This window comes from Carassius gibelio, chromosome A7 (assembly GCF_023724105.1).
Source record: "Carassius gibelio isolate Cgi1373 ecotype wild population from Czech Republic chromosome A7, carGib1.2-hapl.c, whole genome shotgun sequence".
Lineage (NCBI taxonomy): Eukaryota > Metazoa > Chordata > Actinopteri > Cypriniformes > Cyprinidae > Carassius > Carassius gibelio.
Window position 1 is genome coordinate 24,092,180 of NC_068377.1, and position 16,928 is coordinate 24,109,107.

A 16,928-nucleotide genomic window follows, 5' to 3' on the forward strand; every position below is an offset into this window, starting at 1 on the left:
ATGATATATCATGCCTAACATTACCATCCTAACAGCAGGCCAGCGCTATTGTTGATACTCAGTACAGTATGTTCAAATGTTGGAACTGAGAATAAATATAGATTATTGGGGAAAACTCTACCTTTGGTAGTATCTTTAATATACCAGTGATTTTGCTGGCTTGATAAGTGTAAATTACAACAAAAATAAGTAGCAACTGAAATATGTGTTACTTTTAATGTAAGAACAATCATGTTACTGCTCCCTACAGAATAGAAAGAGTTATAAAACACTTTGCCCTCTGCTGGGCCACTGTGAGAACAGCAAGTCATCTGGCCAGTTTTCCCATATTTGTGTTTTTCACAGTTCATTTAAATTAAAACCCACGATTAACCACTGAAAACATACCATAACTATCCCTTATGAAGAGGCATACATTTTTCAGCATCCCAGTAATGACATTGTTAAAATGCAACCTATGAGCCCACTATGACAAAAGACAGCCTTATGATGCACATGGTCACCGGTCATGTACAAACAGAATGTGTCTTTTGTTACTAATGTTGAAAAGATATGGGGCAGAGGAAAGCAGATCTGAGCAACCTGTGCGTTGCCATGGACACAGGTCACTGGGAGGCCCAGTGTGTTAGAGGCTCCTCCCTTCAGGGATTTTCAGTTGTTCTAAGACTTCAAAACCTACATCCAGGATAAACCTGTGTACACCGATGAGGTATGACTGACGTATGTATGGAGACTGACGTAGAATTTCAGTCGTTTATTCAGCTGACGCACATCAGTGCTTTATTTGCTTCTTTGCATCCAGGAAGTTTGATGCTGAGGTGTGGTTTACAGGTGCAAATTCAGGAAAGGCCTGTTCCCGGGTAGCCACAAGCGAGACAGATCCCTCCCCTTGCCTCTTGTGTCTGGATGCACACTCTCTGAACTCTCAAACCATTTGACTTCAACCTACCTCGATCATCTCACCCGAGTCCTAGCAGCAGCACTCAGGTAGGTTTATATCAGTTAAAGATAAACACAGTTTAGATTTTTAATACATAGAAGCCTATTGAGGTTTGTTGTACTGCTTTAAAATTCATCTGACCTAGTTTGGTGTAAAATGGAGAATAGGCATTAGATATCAGTGCGGTATGAATGCTACTGAAATTGAGATCCAATGAAGGAAGTCATTATGATTGCAAATAATAAATGACCTTTAGGATGAATGACAAACAGTGTCAACATTCCTATTAGAAGAGTAATACCTGATAATTCTTGGTAAAATTAGACATGGTAGAAAGAGATTTTCTGGAGATACGGATGAACTGTCTAATAAACAATGAACCAAAAATGTATTCCTTAAACAAACCTTTGGAATATATATTTTATTATAGCCTAACCACACACAGTTCTTCTCATTACATTACGTTATTGACTTCATATGACGGCTGTATCATAAGAAATGCCACATACTTAGTATTTGGAAACCAGTTTTGGCACATTTTAAGATTATTAATAGCATATTTTGCTTCAAGATGTTGTAAGGAGGGAGAGAGAATTGTCTATTTTATTTTTTTCAAATATGCAAATTGACTTCATGTTACATCAGAATTATGCCAGCAGACATACATATAAACTATAATAATAATAATAACTGACAAATATATAATTCATAAATTGACCGTAAAATAAAGAACAACATAATGTTATAATAATTATTTGTAAAATTATATTAAATATTTGTAAATAATAAAAATAATTACACCACTAGAAATCAGCGTCTGATTCCGTTATGACATGCTAGATTAAATGTTCGATAAACTAAATACTAAAACAGGATTATAATATGGAGCCCAAATACTTTTTCTCCCTCAAACACTTTCATTTCTGTTTCATTGTAGTGTTGTTGGTGGCCGGCAATATTAGATGATAACAGATAAACTGGCCAAACAGGAATAACTGTGGAGTGGCGATACGTTGGAAATAGTTACTCAGTTAGTCATGTTAAGTGTTGGGTGAGTCTGTTCAACAACACATCAATATAAAATAAAGATACCAATAACTGACACCATCATGCCACATCTACAGTATGTCTCATCAAAGCTTAATATTTAAGTATTTATACAAGTATTTGTATGACAGTGGTTTGTTCTTAGTGTACAGTTTTGTCTACACAGAACGTGCATCTAAATATAGTTTGGGTGTGAACATTGTTTACCATACACAGAATACAGAATATGGCTTACCTCCTGCTATTGTAGTTTAGTGACATGGTTGAATGGTATACATTACAGCTGCAACAAGAGGGCTTAGATTCACTTCAGTGAAAAGGAGTCATGGGAGTGGAACAAATGGCTGCTAAACAGAGGTTTCTGAGAAATAAAGACTGAAGAACACTTTGATTTTGTAGCGAGAGACATCATAGGTTTTGCTTCCCACAAATGTTGATTAATTTTGATTGATGCCAGCATTCATAACAACAATGTCTATGTATGTAAAATAATTTGTTACATTTAAAATAGTGGATTTAATTTTTGTTTTGCAATTTTTTCGTCTTTTGGCATCGTTTATATTTTCTGTGATATGCACACTCCACAAACAGGTAACATGCCTTATTTCGGCAGGTAGAGGAGCCAAACATGAAACTGCCTCTGGGCATCACACTTGCACTCTTCTTGATACTTCAGGCGTTCCAACAGGCATCCACCCAGAAACCTGAGGACTGGGAAAGATATAATGGGACTACAGGCGAAGAAGGACAGCAGAATTCCACAAAGTTGGATCAGATGCCTGAGCAGTCCGTTGCTGACACAGAGGAAGCTAGTTCTGACGGTCCCATTTCTACAGCACCACCTCTTGTGACTGCACTTAATACAAGTTCTGAGCACTTAAATACATCAGCACAATCCAACGAAACACTGACACAGGACACCGCCACGAATACCTCCACACCAGAGCCAGAACACACAGATGAATCTACTCTTAATGACACATATACCAGTCCACATCCTGAGACTACCACAACAGAGAGCAGCCATAATGAAACGGGTTCTGGATATTTTCCCTCAGATGATGTACCCAGCAGCAGCACTACTAAGAGTCCGACCACCACAAGAAAAGACGAAAGCGTCCAGAACGAAACTACAGTGGGTCCAACTCAAACACCAGCACACAGAAGTACAACGGCAGCAATTCGACCGACCGTCTCTGAGAACGTCACGACTCCTGCCCTGCCAGACAGTGAGGAGACGAACCAGACCCAACCTACTGACACCAGAGAGAATTCTGAAAGAGGTTAGAATCTAAATCTAATTAGTTCTGTCATTAGATTTTCGTTATTTAAGTACCATACTGTTTAAAAGTTTAAGGTCAGTACATTTTTTTAGGCAGCACAGCTGTTTTCATTTTTGATAATTATATATAAAAGTGTTTCTTTAGTACCAAATCAGCAAATTGGAAAGATTTCTGAAGGATCATGTGACACTGAAAATTCAGCTTTGCCATCATAGGAATAACTTACATTTTCAAGTACATTCAAATAATTATAAATATTTCACAGTACTACAATGTCTTGCTGTATTATTGTTTAAATGAACGCAGCCTTGGTGAGTATAAGAGATGTTTTTCAAAAAACATTTAAAATCTTGCAGACCCCCAAACGTTTGGACAGTGGACATGATGAAATCGTAATCAAAAAGTATTTAGCTGAAATAGAATGCTCACTCCAAATCTGTGACACTGATAGTGATTTGACCTATTATAAGCATTATTTCACCTCAGCACAAAGATCACACAAATCTTTTTATTTCATCCCTCGAGCTAACCCTCATTCTTGGCTTCTCAATTCAGTCATAAAAGACATATTTGCTGCAGTTCCTCGGCGCTGGGTTGGATTTCAGGCTTTGTTTGTCCTCTGCTCTGGGCCAGAGTGTCTAGTTACTGACACCTCACCTTCCCTCACAATAAGAGTGGTGTTCACCCTGCATAAATTGGGAGGGGCTCTTTTCAAGGTCAGGGGTGGACCAATGTGACACACAACACCTGACATTGCTGGAGAACAAATTATATGATCTTTTTAGTGAATGTAACTCCAATCAATCTGTGTCCAAACAGCATTATGAACTGTATATATTTAAATATTCAGAATTATTTTAATATATATCTATATTTTGTGGTTTTGACCTGATTAAGTATACTAATAAATTGGAAACTGGCTTGCTTTAAAAAAGTTATTTAATAATTAGAAAGGACCTCGGATAGTGTTGGTCTGATTTGATTCATGACGCTAATTTGGTCAAGTGTTGCTTCGTTGTTACAATAAACATTAAATATGTCTTCACAGGTTTATCTTCAGATGTTACTGAAAGCAGGAAAGGGCAGGCATGGACTGTTGTCCTAGTCATTGGGATTATAGTGGGGGTCTTGGCCTTGGGAGCATTTATCATCATGAATCGAAGAAACAAAAGAGACTTCTCACACAGAAAACTTGAGGAAGAGATGTCACCTGATCCAGGTAATATAAAACTAACCGGTCATTATTTGCATGACTTTGAACCAAGATCCATTTGAATACATGTGAGGGCATATGAATATAACACCGAATCATTTTTCCCTGTGATACTCTTATTCATATTGTTTTGTCTCATCTTTTCAAAGTTCTCCGATTGGATAACAGTGAGCCACTCGACCTGAAGTTTGAGGGATTTGGTTACAACAATCCAGGACTACAAGGGGACAACATCCAGATGGCCAACTTTCCACAGGGACATTCAAAATGAGAACAAATCTGTGATGCCATAGACATTTTTTTTATGTTGCAGCACCCATGTGAAGACAAAAGAATGTAATTAAGAAATTATAGTCATTTTTGCCAACTCAATCATTAGGCAATTTTGCATAACTGAACAATAATAAAAAAATCTATAATACTAATAATAAAAAAAAATATTTTTTATTTTTAGTAGTGTCTTTTGTTTGAATCTGAAAGAAAAGAATGTTTCTATACTGGGCACTTTTTGTTGGAACTGTAAAGTGTTGGATTGTATGTCTGCTTCTATCTAATTGTTCAACAAGATTGTTTACATGTCAATTCATGTAACATGTCAAAACCCATATATGCAAAATGGTGGAAATTATCAGCATCATGACACAGCTTCACATGCACAACAGTTTTGGTCTAGAAGATCAAGATTATATCACTGGGATACATCTATTGGCTTTTTGCCTCATTGAATTTTCAGACACAGGTCTTTCGTATGAGCCTATAATATTTGAAGATTTTTTTTAGTTTGCAAAAGCTTTAAACTAAATAGAGAATAAACATTTCAGTAGGTTCTCACATTATTATAAATAATAAAATGATAAAATAAGGCTTGTCTCCATGTCTGATTATTATACAAACAAGGTATTATTAAAGAGATAGTTCAACCAAAAATGAAAATTCTGTCATCATTTACTGACCCTCATGTCGTTCCAAACCTGTATGAGTTGCTTTCTTATGAAAGGAAAGAAATAAATACTGTAGAATAAATTGCAACCACCAACTGTTTGATTACCAGGAATCTTCAAAAATCTTCTTCTATGTTCAACATAAGATAAAAACTCATATAGGTTTGGAAAGACATGAGGGTGAGTAAATGATGACAGAATTGAGATGTCCTTCAAGATGGCTGCGCTTGATCAGTTTCCAGGTCATATGATGGAGGACAGAGGATCGAGGAAACGAGGAGGGATATTGAGAAGCACCCCGGCCATCGAATGTTAACAGTAGTTTACAATGGAAGGTCCGGTGTTCTGAAATATTCGGTGTCTGAGGTAATCAAGATAATCAAAAGTAATCAAACCAAGCATGACCTAATAAAACATGTTTCATGGATAAAGGGGTTTGGCACAAATAACATGTTGGTGGATATTCTTCTCATATTAAAAACATGTGGGTCATCCTTGAATGGCTTATTCTGCAATGGGTATAAACAATATGGTCGCACTGATTTGGAAGTATGTTTCTTCTCCAAACATTTAGACTGCTTTCATTGAGTTTTTTCGTGGTGTATAAATCTCTATTTGCCATTTAATGTTCATATAGGAATTTATAACAGGTTTTAGAGGAGTGAATGAATGAATTATGCATTTTATATAGCACTTTTTTATTGTGTAATGTTGTACACCCAAAGCGCTTTACAATCATGTGAGGGTCTCTCCTCAACCACCACCAGAGTGCAGCATAAGATACTTCCCACTTCCTCAATCCTCAATACAACTATATAAGGAAAACCATAGAGAGTAAAAGAAATGGACAAAGCGACCCCATTGGAACTCAGTAGAGTTAATTGCCTGTGAGCTTCTCCTCCTGTCTGTACGGTAATTTCTGTACTGTGCGACAGAGAGTCGAGTGGTTATGATGCAATCGTTAGCCTATTTTTACAAAAACTGTTTTTTACGGGGCCATAATGTAACATAGAAGGTAATGGAGCCCTTAATACATTAATAATGGACAAATGGAGTCTTTAAACGCCTCAGATGTAAAGTTATTTACTGTCGACTTCGAAGTCGACCGGAAGTTGAAGTCGGCTGTGTGCTGCCATCTTGTAGCAGAACTTCACTTGCGTTAGCATTCCCATTGACTCCCATTCATCTTGGCGTCACTTTGACAGTGAATAACTTTACATCTGAGGCGTTTAAAGACTCCGTTTGTCCAGTATTTATTTCTAAAGATACACGACTATGTATAAAGGGCTCCATTACCTTCTATGTTACATTATGGCCCTGTAGAAACAGTTTTTGTAAAAAATAGGCTAACGATTGCGTCATAACCACTCGGCTCTCTGTCGCATTACCGTACAGACAGGAGGAGAAGCTCGCAGGCAATTAACTTAATATGGCGTACTGGCGTTACATTTTAAAATACTATACAAAATAATTAATCAGAATACTTACTCCTGCTCACTCATGACAAAGAACTCCCCGCTCAAGCTCGCCGTCTCTGCAAGATTAACGATGGCAGTTTGCACGCACAGCTACTAGAAGTAAAAGAAATGGACACAGCGACCCCATTGGAACTCAATCGAGACAAGTGAAGCCCATTTTTAGCGTTTTTTAGCACTTCTGTAGAAAAGTAAAGTCAACTGCACCATCTGCTGGACACTCTTGGGTATCCAGGTTAACAAGCATCCAGGCCACCGTAGTTATCATGCACTGATCACGCGACAGGACAGCCAATCAAATCACTGTGTTATCGGATGACTGTTAAAATAGAACCTTTAAGCTTCGTTTTGCATGGTCAGAAAGAGATGGTTTGTGTCGTTTTCTCCTGATTCCTGTCAAAGTCGTGTGCGTTAATGACCAAAAGTAAGTGTTTGCTTATCTTGGATGGTGTTGTTAACGCTGATTAAGATCATTTGTTGAGATGTTTATGTATAAGATTAGACGATCGCGCGGAAGACCCGCGGCTCTGCAAGATCATTTGTTTATGTAAACATAAGCGCTGTAGACCAAATATGTATACTTAGAATCTTCATATTCAAATCATTATTGTGATTGTGCAATATTTCCACCTAATTCGAATGCTACTCAGTTCAGAAGTGTGGTTAATGTTTCAAATGTACATTTAATGCAGATCTCCATATGTTTACATATGCTGCTTAGTTTCTAAGGTTTACATTCTATAAGTTTATATGCTAAACTGATTGTTTACATTTGATAATGTTATCTTTTTTGTTCTAAATCACTTGATTTATGTAATTTTATTTCTCCTTTCCTTTGTTTAGACCACAAATACACACTCATGCCTATATCCATATGACCATGTACAAGTTTGTATAGAGCAATGCCAACATACCAATGTAACCGGCAAACTTGATGGATATTAAAGTAACCAAACTGGAATTCCTGTCTCCGTGTCCTTACCGACACTCCATGGCGATGGCCAAGAATTATACCTAAGAATCAGCACACCTTCCCTTCAAATTTGGTCCTTCGAGCCGGATCCGGGTCGTTACCATGGCAACTCCAGAGTCTGAAATATCTAAATCTGCTCCTGCCTCATCCCAGCGCCCACGTAGAACAATCCAGAGGCCTGCCTTCCTAGACGACTATGTGGTCAACTATACTGGGAACCCATCAGGACAGACTGTTAAACCTAAACAGAAGGTAATGGTGACTTCAACCCCCATCTCCTCTCACCACCTATTTGGAACAGCTGGGGCATCAGAAGATTTCATGCTGCAGATAATGGAAATTACAAGGCAACAGAGCGAGACTGCTAGACGCCAAACAGAACTCTTGGAAAAAGTCCTGCTACACAGTACTCCTCAAACATCTGCTCACTCCTCACAAGCATCATCTCGGCATCAGACACCTAGAACCCAGATCCTGAAATCAGTGGAAAAGGGAAGGCCAAAATCCGATGCCAGTCTTGATGTTGTTACTCCAGATCGTCATCCTTGGCCACAGCCTGGGAAAACCCAAAGCACCCAACCCCCTTTCGTTGAGGAGCTGTCTCAAATGCTGAGGAGAACCCAAATCAGAGACACTAATTTCCAGTCACCACCCCCAGTGAGCAGAGAGACCAGTCTGTCGACACACCATTATGCCTCACCATGCTGCAGCCCCTCAGCAGATCCGATTAGAACACATGTACATGCCAGTGCAGAACCCTGGATGAAACCATTACCTCCTCTCCCAGACCAGAGACCGAGACAAACCACCCAGCTCCCATACTATCAAGTACCACCACCTTCTGAAGCTTTCCCAGTGCAAAGTCAGTTTGCTCCAGAGACTGAGCCAATGTCAAGAATTTCGTACCCAGTTACAACATCTCATCTTAGAGCTGATGCAGTGCCCTACATTCCCCATCCCTCATCATACTGGCCTCCAACAGTAGAGGGCCCTACCTTCCCAGATTTCATTAAAGAAGACAGAGCCCAGTATGTGGAACTTAGGATCGCCCTAGACAACCTGCTTCACCCCCAATTACCAGAGCATTACAAATACTCCATCCTGCTTAAACATGTAAAGGTACCTAATGCACACAGACTGGTGCTAGCACATGCAGAGTCAGTTACGCCGTATACTAATGCTCTACAAGCCCTTGACAGAAGGTATGGCCGGCCCTACCAGTTTGTGCTAAGGGAAATAGAGACTTTGGAGAATCTGCCACCTATCCATGCTGGTGATGAGCGGGCATTTGACAACTTTTCCCTTAGAGTCCAAGCCATAGTCGGTATGCTCAAAGCCTTGAAGGAGGAGGGGATTGAAGAACTGCACAGTGGATCAAATGTGAAACGCCTTCTGAACCGTCTTCCTCGTTCACAACAAACCCAATTTAGGAGACATCACCTCAAAAGAAACCCAGATAAGACCAAGTTCTCCCTCCTCGAGTTTGCAGATTGGCTACAGCTAGAAGCCAACTGTATGGAATTTGACCCAACTGATGAGACAAAACCCATAAAACGAGATCAAAGGGCAGTGATTCGGGGATATAGCAAACAAACGACCATATTGCATGGTGTAGAACAAAGACAGGCCACAGAACCATTACCTGAATCCAAAGCAATTAATCCCAAATTACCTACCAAGCGCAAAGCCGTCTGTCCATACTGTTGTGCAGAACATTACCTCAGCCAGTGTACCGTATTCACAACATTAACTAAGGAGCAAATGGTTGGATGGATCAAAGACAATAAACGATGCTGGAAATGTGCACGCTCCCACATGGCCAAGGACTGTGACCTAAAGAGGCCGTGCCATCTTTGCCAAGCCAAACACCTCTCCATACTCCACGACATCAACCAAAGGAAAGGTGAGGTTACCAGTGAGAACAATAGTCTGTACAACTCCACCACAGAGACTCTTTACTTAGACCAACCTCGTTGTGGTGGCAAGGTGTTCCTGAAAGTTGTAAAGGTTACCATACATCATCAACAGAAAGCTTTGGACACATTTGCTGTACTTGATGACGGTTCAGAGCGCACCATTCTGCTTGACACAGCTGCACAGCATCTAGGATTAAAAGGCAAACCTGAGCAACTGAATTTACGGACAGTACACCAAGACATCAGGACATTGCATGGCACTTCCATAAACTTCAGCTTATCCACTCCAACTGACCCTAAGAAAAGGTTCAGCATTCAGGGGGCCTTCACAGCTGATCAGTTTGGTTTAGCAGAATACACCTACCCTGTGAGTACCCTGCAGGAAAGGTACAGACACCTGAGAGGGATTCCTGTACCACCTCTGGTGAAAGCTTGCCCACTTCTTCTTATTGGTTCAGATCACCCTGACCTTATCACCCCAATTGAACCAGTGCGACTGGGTCCACCTGGGGGTCCAGCTGCAGTCAGAACTCGCCTTGGCTGGACCCTGCAAGGCCCTTCCAAACATCTGCAGGAACAACTATCAGTATCCCATTGTCTGTTCACATCCAACTGCTCCCCATCTGTAGATCTGTTTCATCACGTTGAACGGTTATGGCAGATGGACATCCTGCCTTATCGCTGTGAAAAGATGGTAATAAGGTCACAACAGGACAGAGAAGCACTGAACATGCTGGAGACACAGACTGTCAGAGTAAAAGTAGATGGAGTTGAACGATACGCCACTCCACTTTTGAGAGTTAAAACTATGCCTCTGTTACATGCTCCAAAGGATGCTGTTATGTGCCATCTCCGTAGCACTGAACGTCGGTTGGCAAAGGACCTAACATTAGCTAACAAGTACAAAGACGAGATCCAGAAATTGGAGAAAAATGGTTACGCCACTAAGATATCACCTGAAGAAGCAGCCCAATCTACAGAATCATGGTATCTACCCCACCATATTGTCACCCACAATGGCAAACATAGAGTGGTGTTTAACTGCTCATACACCTACAATGGTCAAAATCTAAACAAGCAGCTGTTACCTGGACCTACTCTAGGCCCCTCTCTCCTTGGAGTATTGATCCGCTTCAGAGAACATAGAGTAGCCATTAGTGGAGACATAAAGGGAATGTTCCATCAGGTCCGCCTGCTCCCCAGAGACAGACCCCTCCTAAGGTTCCTGTGGCGAGACCTAGAGCCAGAAAACCCACCTGATGTGTACGAGTGGCAGGTTCTTCCATTCGGCACAACCTGTAGCCCCTGTTGTGCGACATTCGCAGTACAGCGACACGTTTTTACTCATTGCCAACCTGGTGATAATCTACGACAGTCAGTTGAACGCTGCTTTTATGTTGACAACTGTTTACAGAGTACTGCATCCTTGACAGAAGCCAAGGAGCTGATCAATGGGTTAAGGTCCCTACTGGGTTTAGGCGGGTTTGAAATCCGTCAGTGGGCGAGCAATGAGGCCTCAGTGGTTAGCCATCTCCCCAAAGAGGCTAGGTCAGAGAACACTGAGTTGTGGATTTCCCTCAGCCAATCAGATCCACAAGAGATGACCCTGGGATTAAACTGGCGCTGTGTGGTAGACACCCTCCATTACCGCCATCGTCCTCTATCCTACCATGAGGTAACGATGAGAAATATCTACCGTGTTCTCGCCAGCCAGTACGACCCCTTAGGCTACATAATACCTTTCACAACCAGGGCTAAAACCTTAGTGCGACAACTGTGGGTGAAGGAAAGAGAATGGGATGACCCCCTTCTTCCATCAGATCTGCTAAAAGCCTGGCAAAAATGGGAAGCAGAACTAGAACATCTACCACTGATCACCATACCTCGGTGTTATGTGTCAGCCATGCTGGATATCCCAGAGGCAGAACGAGAACTTCACATCTTCTGTGACGCCTCTGAGACAGCCTATGGATCAGTAGCATACCTTCGTACTGAACACCAAGGCCTAGTGGAATTGGCATTTATCCATGCCAGATCAAGAGTATCTCCAAAAAGGCAACAATCAATGCCTAGGCTTGAACTTTGTGCCGCCCTCACTGGAGCGCAGTTAGCCAAGATACTTCATAATGAGATATCATTGGAAATTAGGAACACATTCTTGTGGAGTGACTCAACAACAGTACTCACTTGGCTAAAATCAGAGTCCTGTAGATTTAAAGTTTTTGTAGGAACCAGAGTAAGCGAGATACAAGAACTCACAGAAGGTTACTGCTGGCGCTATGTAGATTCAGGAAACAACGTTGCAGATGACATCACACGTGGCAAAACCTTGCTTGAATTATCCCAACCCAATAGATGGTATAAAGGGCCAGACTTCCTCTACCTACCACCCGCAACATGGCCAGAAAGTCCTGCCATTGGGCTGAATGAGGACCCCACCGAGCTTCGTAACACAAAGTTTTGTGGCCTTACTTTGACTTGTACTGGATTATCACTGCCAGATGCTACCCAGTTCTCGACCTTCGAAGAACTTCTGGAAGCTACTTGCAGATCCAGTCAGGGGTTGGTGGGGGAAACGGGTGACCCAGGAGCACTGGAGTACCAGCAGTCTGAATCAAGTCTTTTGAGGCAAGCCCAATTAGACAGTTTCCCTACAGAATATCAGGCCCTAACAAATGGCAAGCCAATCCCTTTGTCCAGTAGTCTGCTCACTTTGTCACCAGAGTTGGATAAAACGACTGCACTCATCCGTGTAGGAGGAAGACTGCGGCAAACTACCAACCTGAGTTACAGTACTCTGCATCCCATAGTCTTGGACCCAAAACACCCGATTACCCGCCTCCTTATAAAGCAGTATGATACCAAACTCGGCCATCCTGGTCCAGAAAGGGTCTTTGCAGAAATGCGAAGATATTACTGGATACTCAGAGGGAGACAAGCAATACGGCGCCATCAGCATTCCTGTGTCGAGTGTCAAAAGTGGAGAGCTAAACCTAAAATTCCAAAAATGGCAGAGCTTCCCCCCGCCAGACTCCGCCTGATTAAAACACCTTTCTACTCCACAGGTGTAGATTGCTTCGGCCCATTCCTGGTAAAGCGAGGAAGGAGTAATGAAAAGAGGTGGGGAATAATTTTTAAATGTATGACGACCCGCTGTGTCCACTTGGATTTACTGAGTAACATGGATACAGACTCGTTTCTGATGGCCCTTAGGCGTATGGTTGCTCGACGTGGAACGCCTTTTGAAATCCTGTCAGATCAGGGCACCAACTTTCGAGGAGGTGAAAAGGAACTACAGACAGCTTTCAGTTCCATGAGCCCAGACCTCCAAACCCAGTTAGCAAAACAGAAGATTCAGTTTCAATACAATCCCCCAAACGCCCCACATTTTGGAGGTATGTGGGAGCGTGAAATCCGCTCTGTTAAAACTGCCATGCGTACCATCATCGGGTCCCAAACTCTTACAGAGGAAGTCCTCAGAACACTCCTTATAGAAGTTGAGGCTATACTCAATGCAAAGCCATTGGGTTATGTTTCTTCTGATGTAGCGGATCCAGATCCAGTGACCCCAAATTACCTGTTGATGGGGCGGCCAGATGCATCACTACCACAAGTGATTTACCCAGAATCCGAAATTCTCAGTCGAAAAAGATGGCGGCAATCACAAGTACTGGCAGATCAATTTTGGACAAGTTTTATAAAGAATTACTTGCCCACACTGCAACCACGGCAGAAATGGATGAGAGATTCCAGCAACCTCACACCTGGGACTGTTGTGATGATAATTGACTACCAACTCCCCCGAGCTCTTTGGCCTGTCGGCAAAGTAGTAACCATATACCCTGGATCAGATGGCAATGTCCGTTCTGCAGAAATTGAAGTAAAAAACAAGCACTACCATCGACCAGTGTCTCATCTTATCACACTGCCCGCCATTCCAGATAATGACCCTGCAACAGACTAAACAAGGAGGTTAGAAATTACATTTGCACAGCAAATGTAGGGGCGGCTGTAGAAAAGTAAAGTCAACTGCACCATCTGCTGGACACTCTTGGGTATCCAGGTTAACAAGCATCCAGGCCACCGTAGTTATCATGCACTGATCACGCGACAGGACAGCCAATCAAATCACTGTGTTATCGGATGACTGTTAAAATAGAACCTTTAAGCTTCGTTTTGCATGGTCAGAAAGAGATGGTTTGTGTCGTTTTCTCCTGATTCCTGTCAAAGTCGTGTGCGTTAATGACCAAAAGTAAGTGTTTGCTTATCTTGGATGGTGTTGTTAACGCTGATTAAGATCATTTGTTGAGATGTTTATGTATAAGATTAGACGATCGCGCGGAAGACCCGCGGCTCTGCAAGATCATTTGTTTATGTAAACATAAGCGCTGTAGACCAAATATGTATACTTAGAATCTTCATATTCAAATCATTATTGTGATTGTGCAATATTTCCACCTAATTCGAATGCTACTCAGTTCAGAAGTGTGGTTAATGTTTCAAATGTACATTTAATGCAGATCTCCATATGTTTACATATGCTGCTTAGTTTCTAAGGTTTACATTCTATAAGTTTATATGCTAAACTGATTGTTTACATTTGATAATGTTATCTTGTTTGTTCTAAATCACTTGATTTATGTAATTTTATTTCTCCTTTCCTTTGTTTAGACCACAAATACACACTCATGCCTATATCCATATGACCATGTACAAGTTTGTATAGAGCAACGCCAACATACCAATGTAACCGGCAAACTTGATGGATATTAAAGTAACCAAACTGGAATTCCTGTCTCCGTGTCCTTACCGACACTCCATGGCGATGGCCAAGAATTATACCTAAGAATCAGCACACCTTCCCTTCAACTTCCGTTTCTGACGCGCAGACTCACCCGCTGGAAGGCCAATCATCTGCTTTTAACAGTCAAGCTGGGAAACATTTAAGCCTATCTTCTGGTTCCACTGACGTATGCGCACAGTTAAAGAACCCTTGCGCATGCGTAGCAAAGGTATAACCTGTGGGGATAAAAGTCGTTTTAAACCTTATTTTGGGGGCAAAGTCATCAAAATTTTTCAACGATTTTTATCATATTTTACTGCTGTTTCTATACATGCAGTTTTATGTCCCGTTGACCAGTGGAAGTGCAGTTCTGACTCAATGCCCATTCATTTAGATAGCAGCCTGGTCTTGTTAGTCTGAAATGTAAACATAAGCGCTGTAGACCAAATATGTATACTTAGAATCTTCATATTCAAATCATTATTGTGATTGTGCAATATTTCCACCTAATTCGAATGCTACTCAGTTCAGAAGTGTGGTTAATGTTTCAAATGTACATTTAATGCAGATCTCCATATGTTTACATATGCTGCTTAGTTTCTAAGGTTTACATTCTATAAGTTTATATGCTAAACTGATTGTTTACATTTGATAATGTTATCTTGTTTGTTCTAAATCACTTGATTTATGTAATTTTATTTCTCCTTTCCTTTGTTTAGACCACAAATACACACTCATGCCTATATCCATATGACCATGTACAAGTTTGTATAGAGCAATGCCAACATACCAATGTAACCGGCAAACTTGATGGATATTAAAGTAACCAAACTGGAATTCCTGTCTCCGTGTCCTTACCGACACTCCATGGCGATGGCCAAGAATTATACCTAAGAATCAGCACACCTTCCCTTCAACTTCCGTTTCTGACGCGCAGACTCACCCGCTGGAAGGCCAATCATCTGCTTTTAACAGTCAAGCTGGGAAACATTTAAGCCTATCTTCTGGTTCCACTGACGTATGCGCACAGTTAAAGAACCCTTGCGCATGCGTAGCAAAGGTATAACCTGTGGGGATAAAAGTCGTTTTAAACCTTATTTTGGGGGCAAAGTCATCAAAATTTTTCAACGATTTTTATCATATTTTACTGCTGTTTCTATACATGCAGTTTTATGTCCCGTTGACCAGTGGAAGTGCAGTTCTGACTCAATGCCCATTCATTTAGATAGCAGCCTGGTCTTGTTAGTCTGAAATAGCCATAGACAGTAAAAGAAATGGACACAGCGACCCCATTGGAACTCAATTGAGACAAATGAAGCCCAGTTTTAGCGTTTTTTAGCACTTCCGTTTCTGACGCGCAGACTCAAACGAAGCTTGACGACGTCAGCAACCTGTCTGCCAGATGTAAATCTTCTAGTAGCTGTGCGTGCAAACTGCCATCGTTAATCTTGCAGAGACGGCGAGCTTGAGCGGGGAGTTCTTTGGCGTGAGTGAGCAGGAGTAAGTATTCTGATTAATTATTTTGTATAGTGTTTTAAAATGTAACGCCAGTACGCCATATTAAGTTAATTTCCTGCGAGCTTCTCCTCCCGTCTGTACGGTAATGCGACAGAGAGCCGAGTGGTTATGACGCAATCGTTAGCCTATTTTTTACAAAAACTGTTTATACGGGGCCATAATGTAACATAGAAGGTAATGGATCCCTTTATAGATTGTCGTGTATCTTTAGAAATAAATAATGGACAAACAGAGTCTTTAAACGCCTCAGATGTAAAGTTATTCGCTGTCAAAGTGACGCCAAAATGAATGGGAGTCAATGGGAATGCTAACGCAAGTGAAGTTCTGCTAAAAGATGGCAGCACACAGCCGACTTCAACTTCCGGTCGAGTTCCTTGCCCCTTGGAAATAGCTGCCCGGAGGCGTTCTGAAGATGAAGATGGCGGCCGAGTGGCACGACTTGCCTGAAAGGACTTTGGCAGCATCCACCTGGATGATGAGACTGCTGCCACAGGACAATGATGCCAGTGCGCTCACCACACACCAGCTACAGGTGGAGAGGAGAGAGAGTCATTGAGCCAATCAAGATCTATAAGAGATATTACTTACCACAGAAATCCTATGACATATGTTTGCTTGTGTTGATAGGCCCATCCTTAAACACCTATACTTGTGTAGCTTTCACCTGTTTTTTTTTTTTACATGATCATGAATTTTATATTTAAACAGCTGTGTTGTAAATGTCATTTGTGTAATGACTTCACCACATTTGTTAGTAAAACACAGAATCAGTTGCTGTCTTTAATCAGCAACAGCAATTTACTTTTATTTTTGAAATGAAATTATACAAATTACTGTAT

General features: G+C 41.2%; 1 protein-coding gene across 1 annotated transcript; it reads left to right on the top strand.

The window, feature by feature from the left end:
• The first annotated feature begins 814 nt into the window (after positions 1 to 814).
• LOC128016896 (mucin-15-like) lies at positions 815 to 5,345 on the top strand. The gene is made up of 4 exons (XM_052601817.1): positions 815 to 987; positions 2,601 to 3,270; positions 4,319 to 4,489; positions 4,633 to 5,345. Exons 2-4 carry the CDS (start codon positions 2,616 to 2,618, stop codon positions 4,752 to 4,754), a joined length of 948 nt encoding a protein of 315 aa, XP_052457777.1. The 5' UTR covers positions 815 to 987; positions 2,601 to 2,615; the 3' UTR covers positions 4,755 to 5,345.
• Positions 5,346 to 16,928: the final 11,583 nt, after the last annotated feature.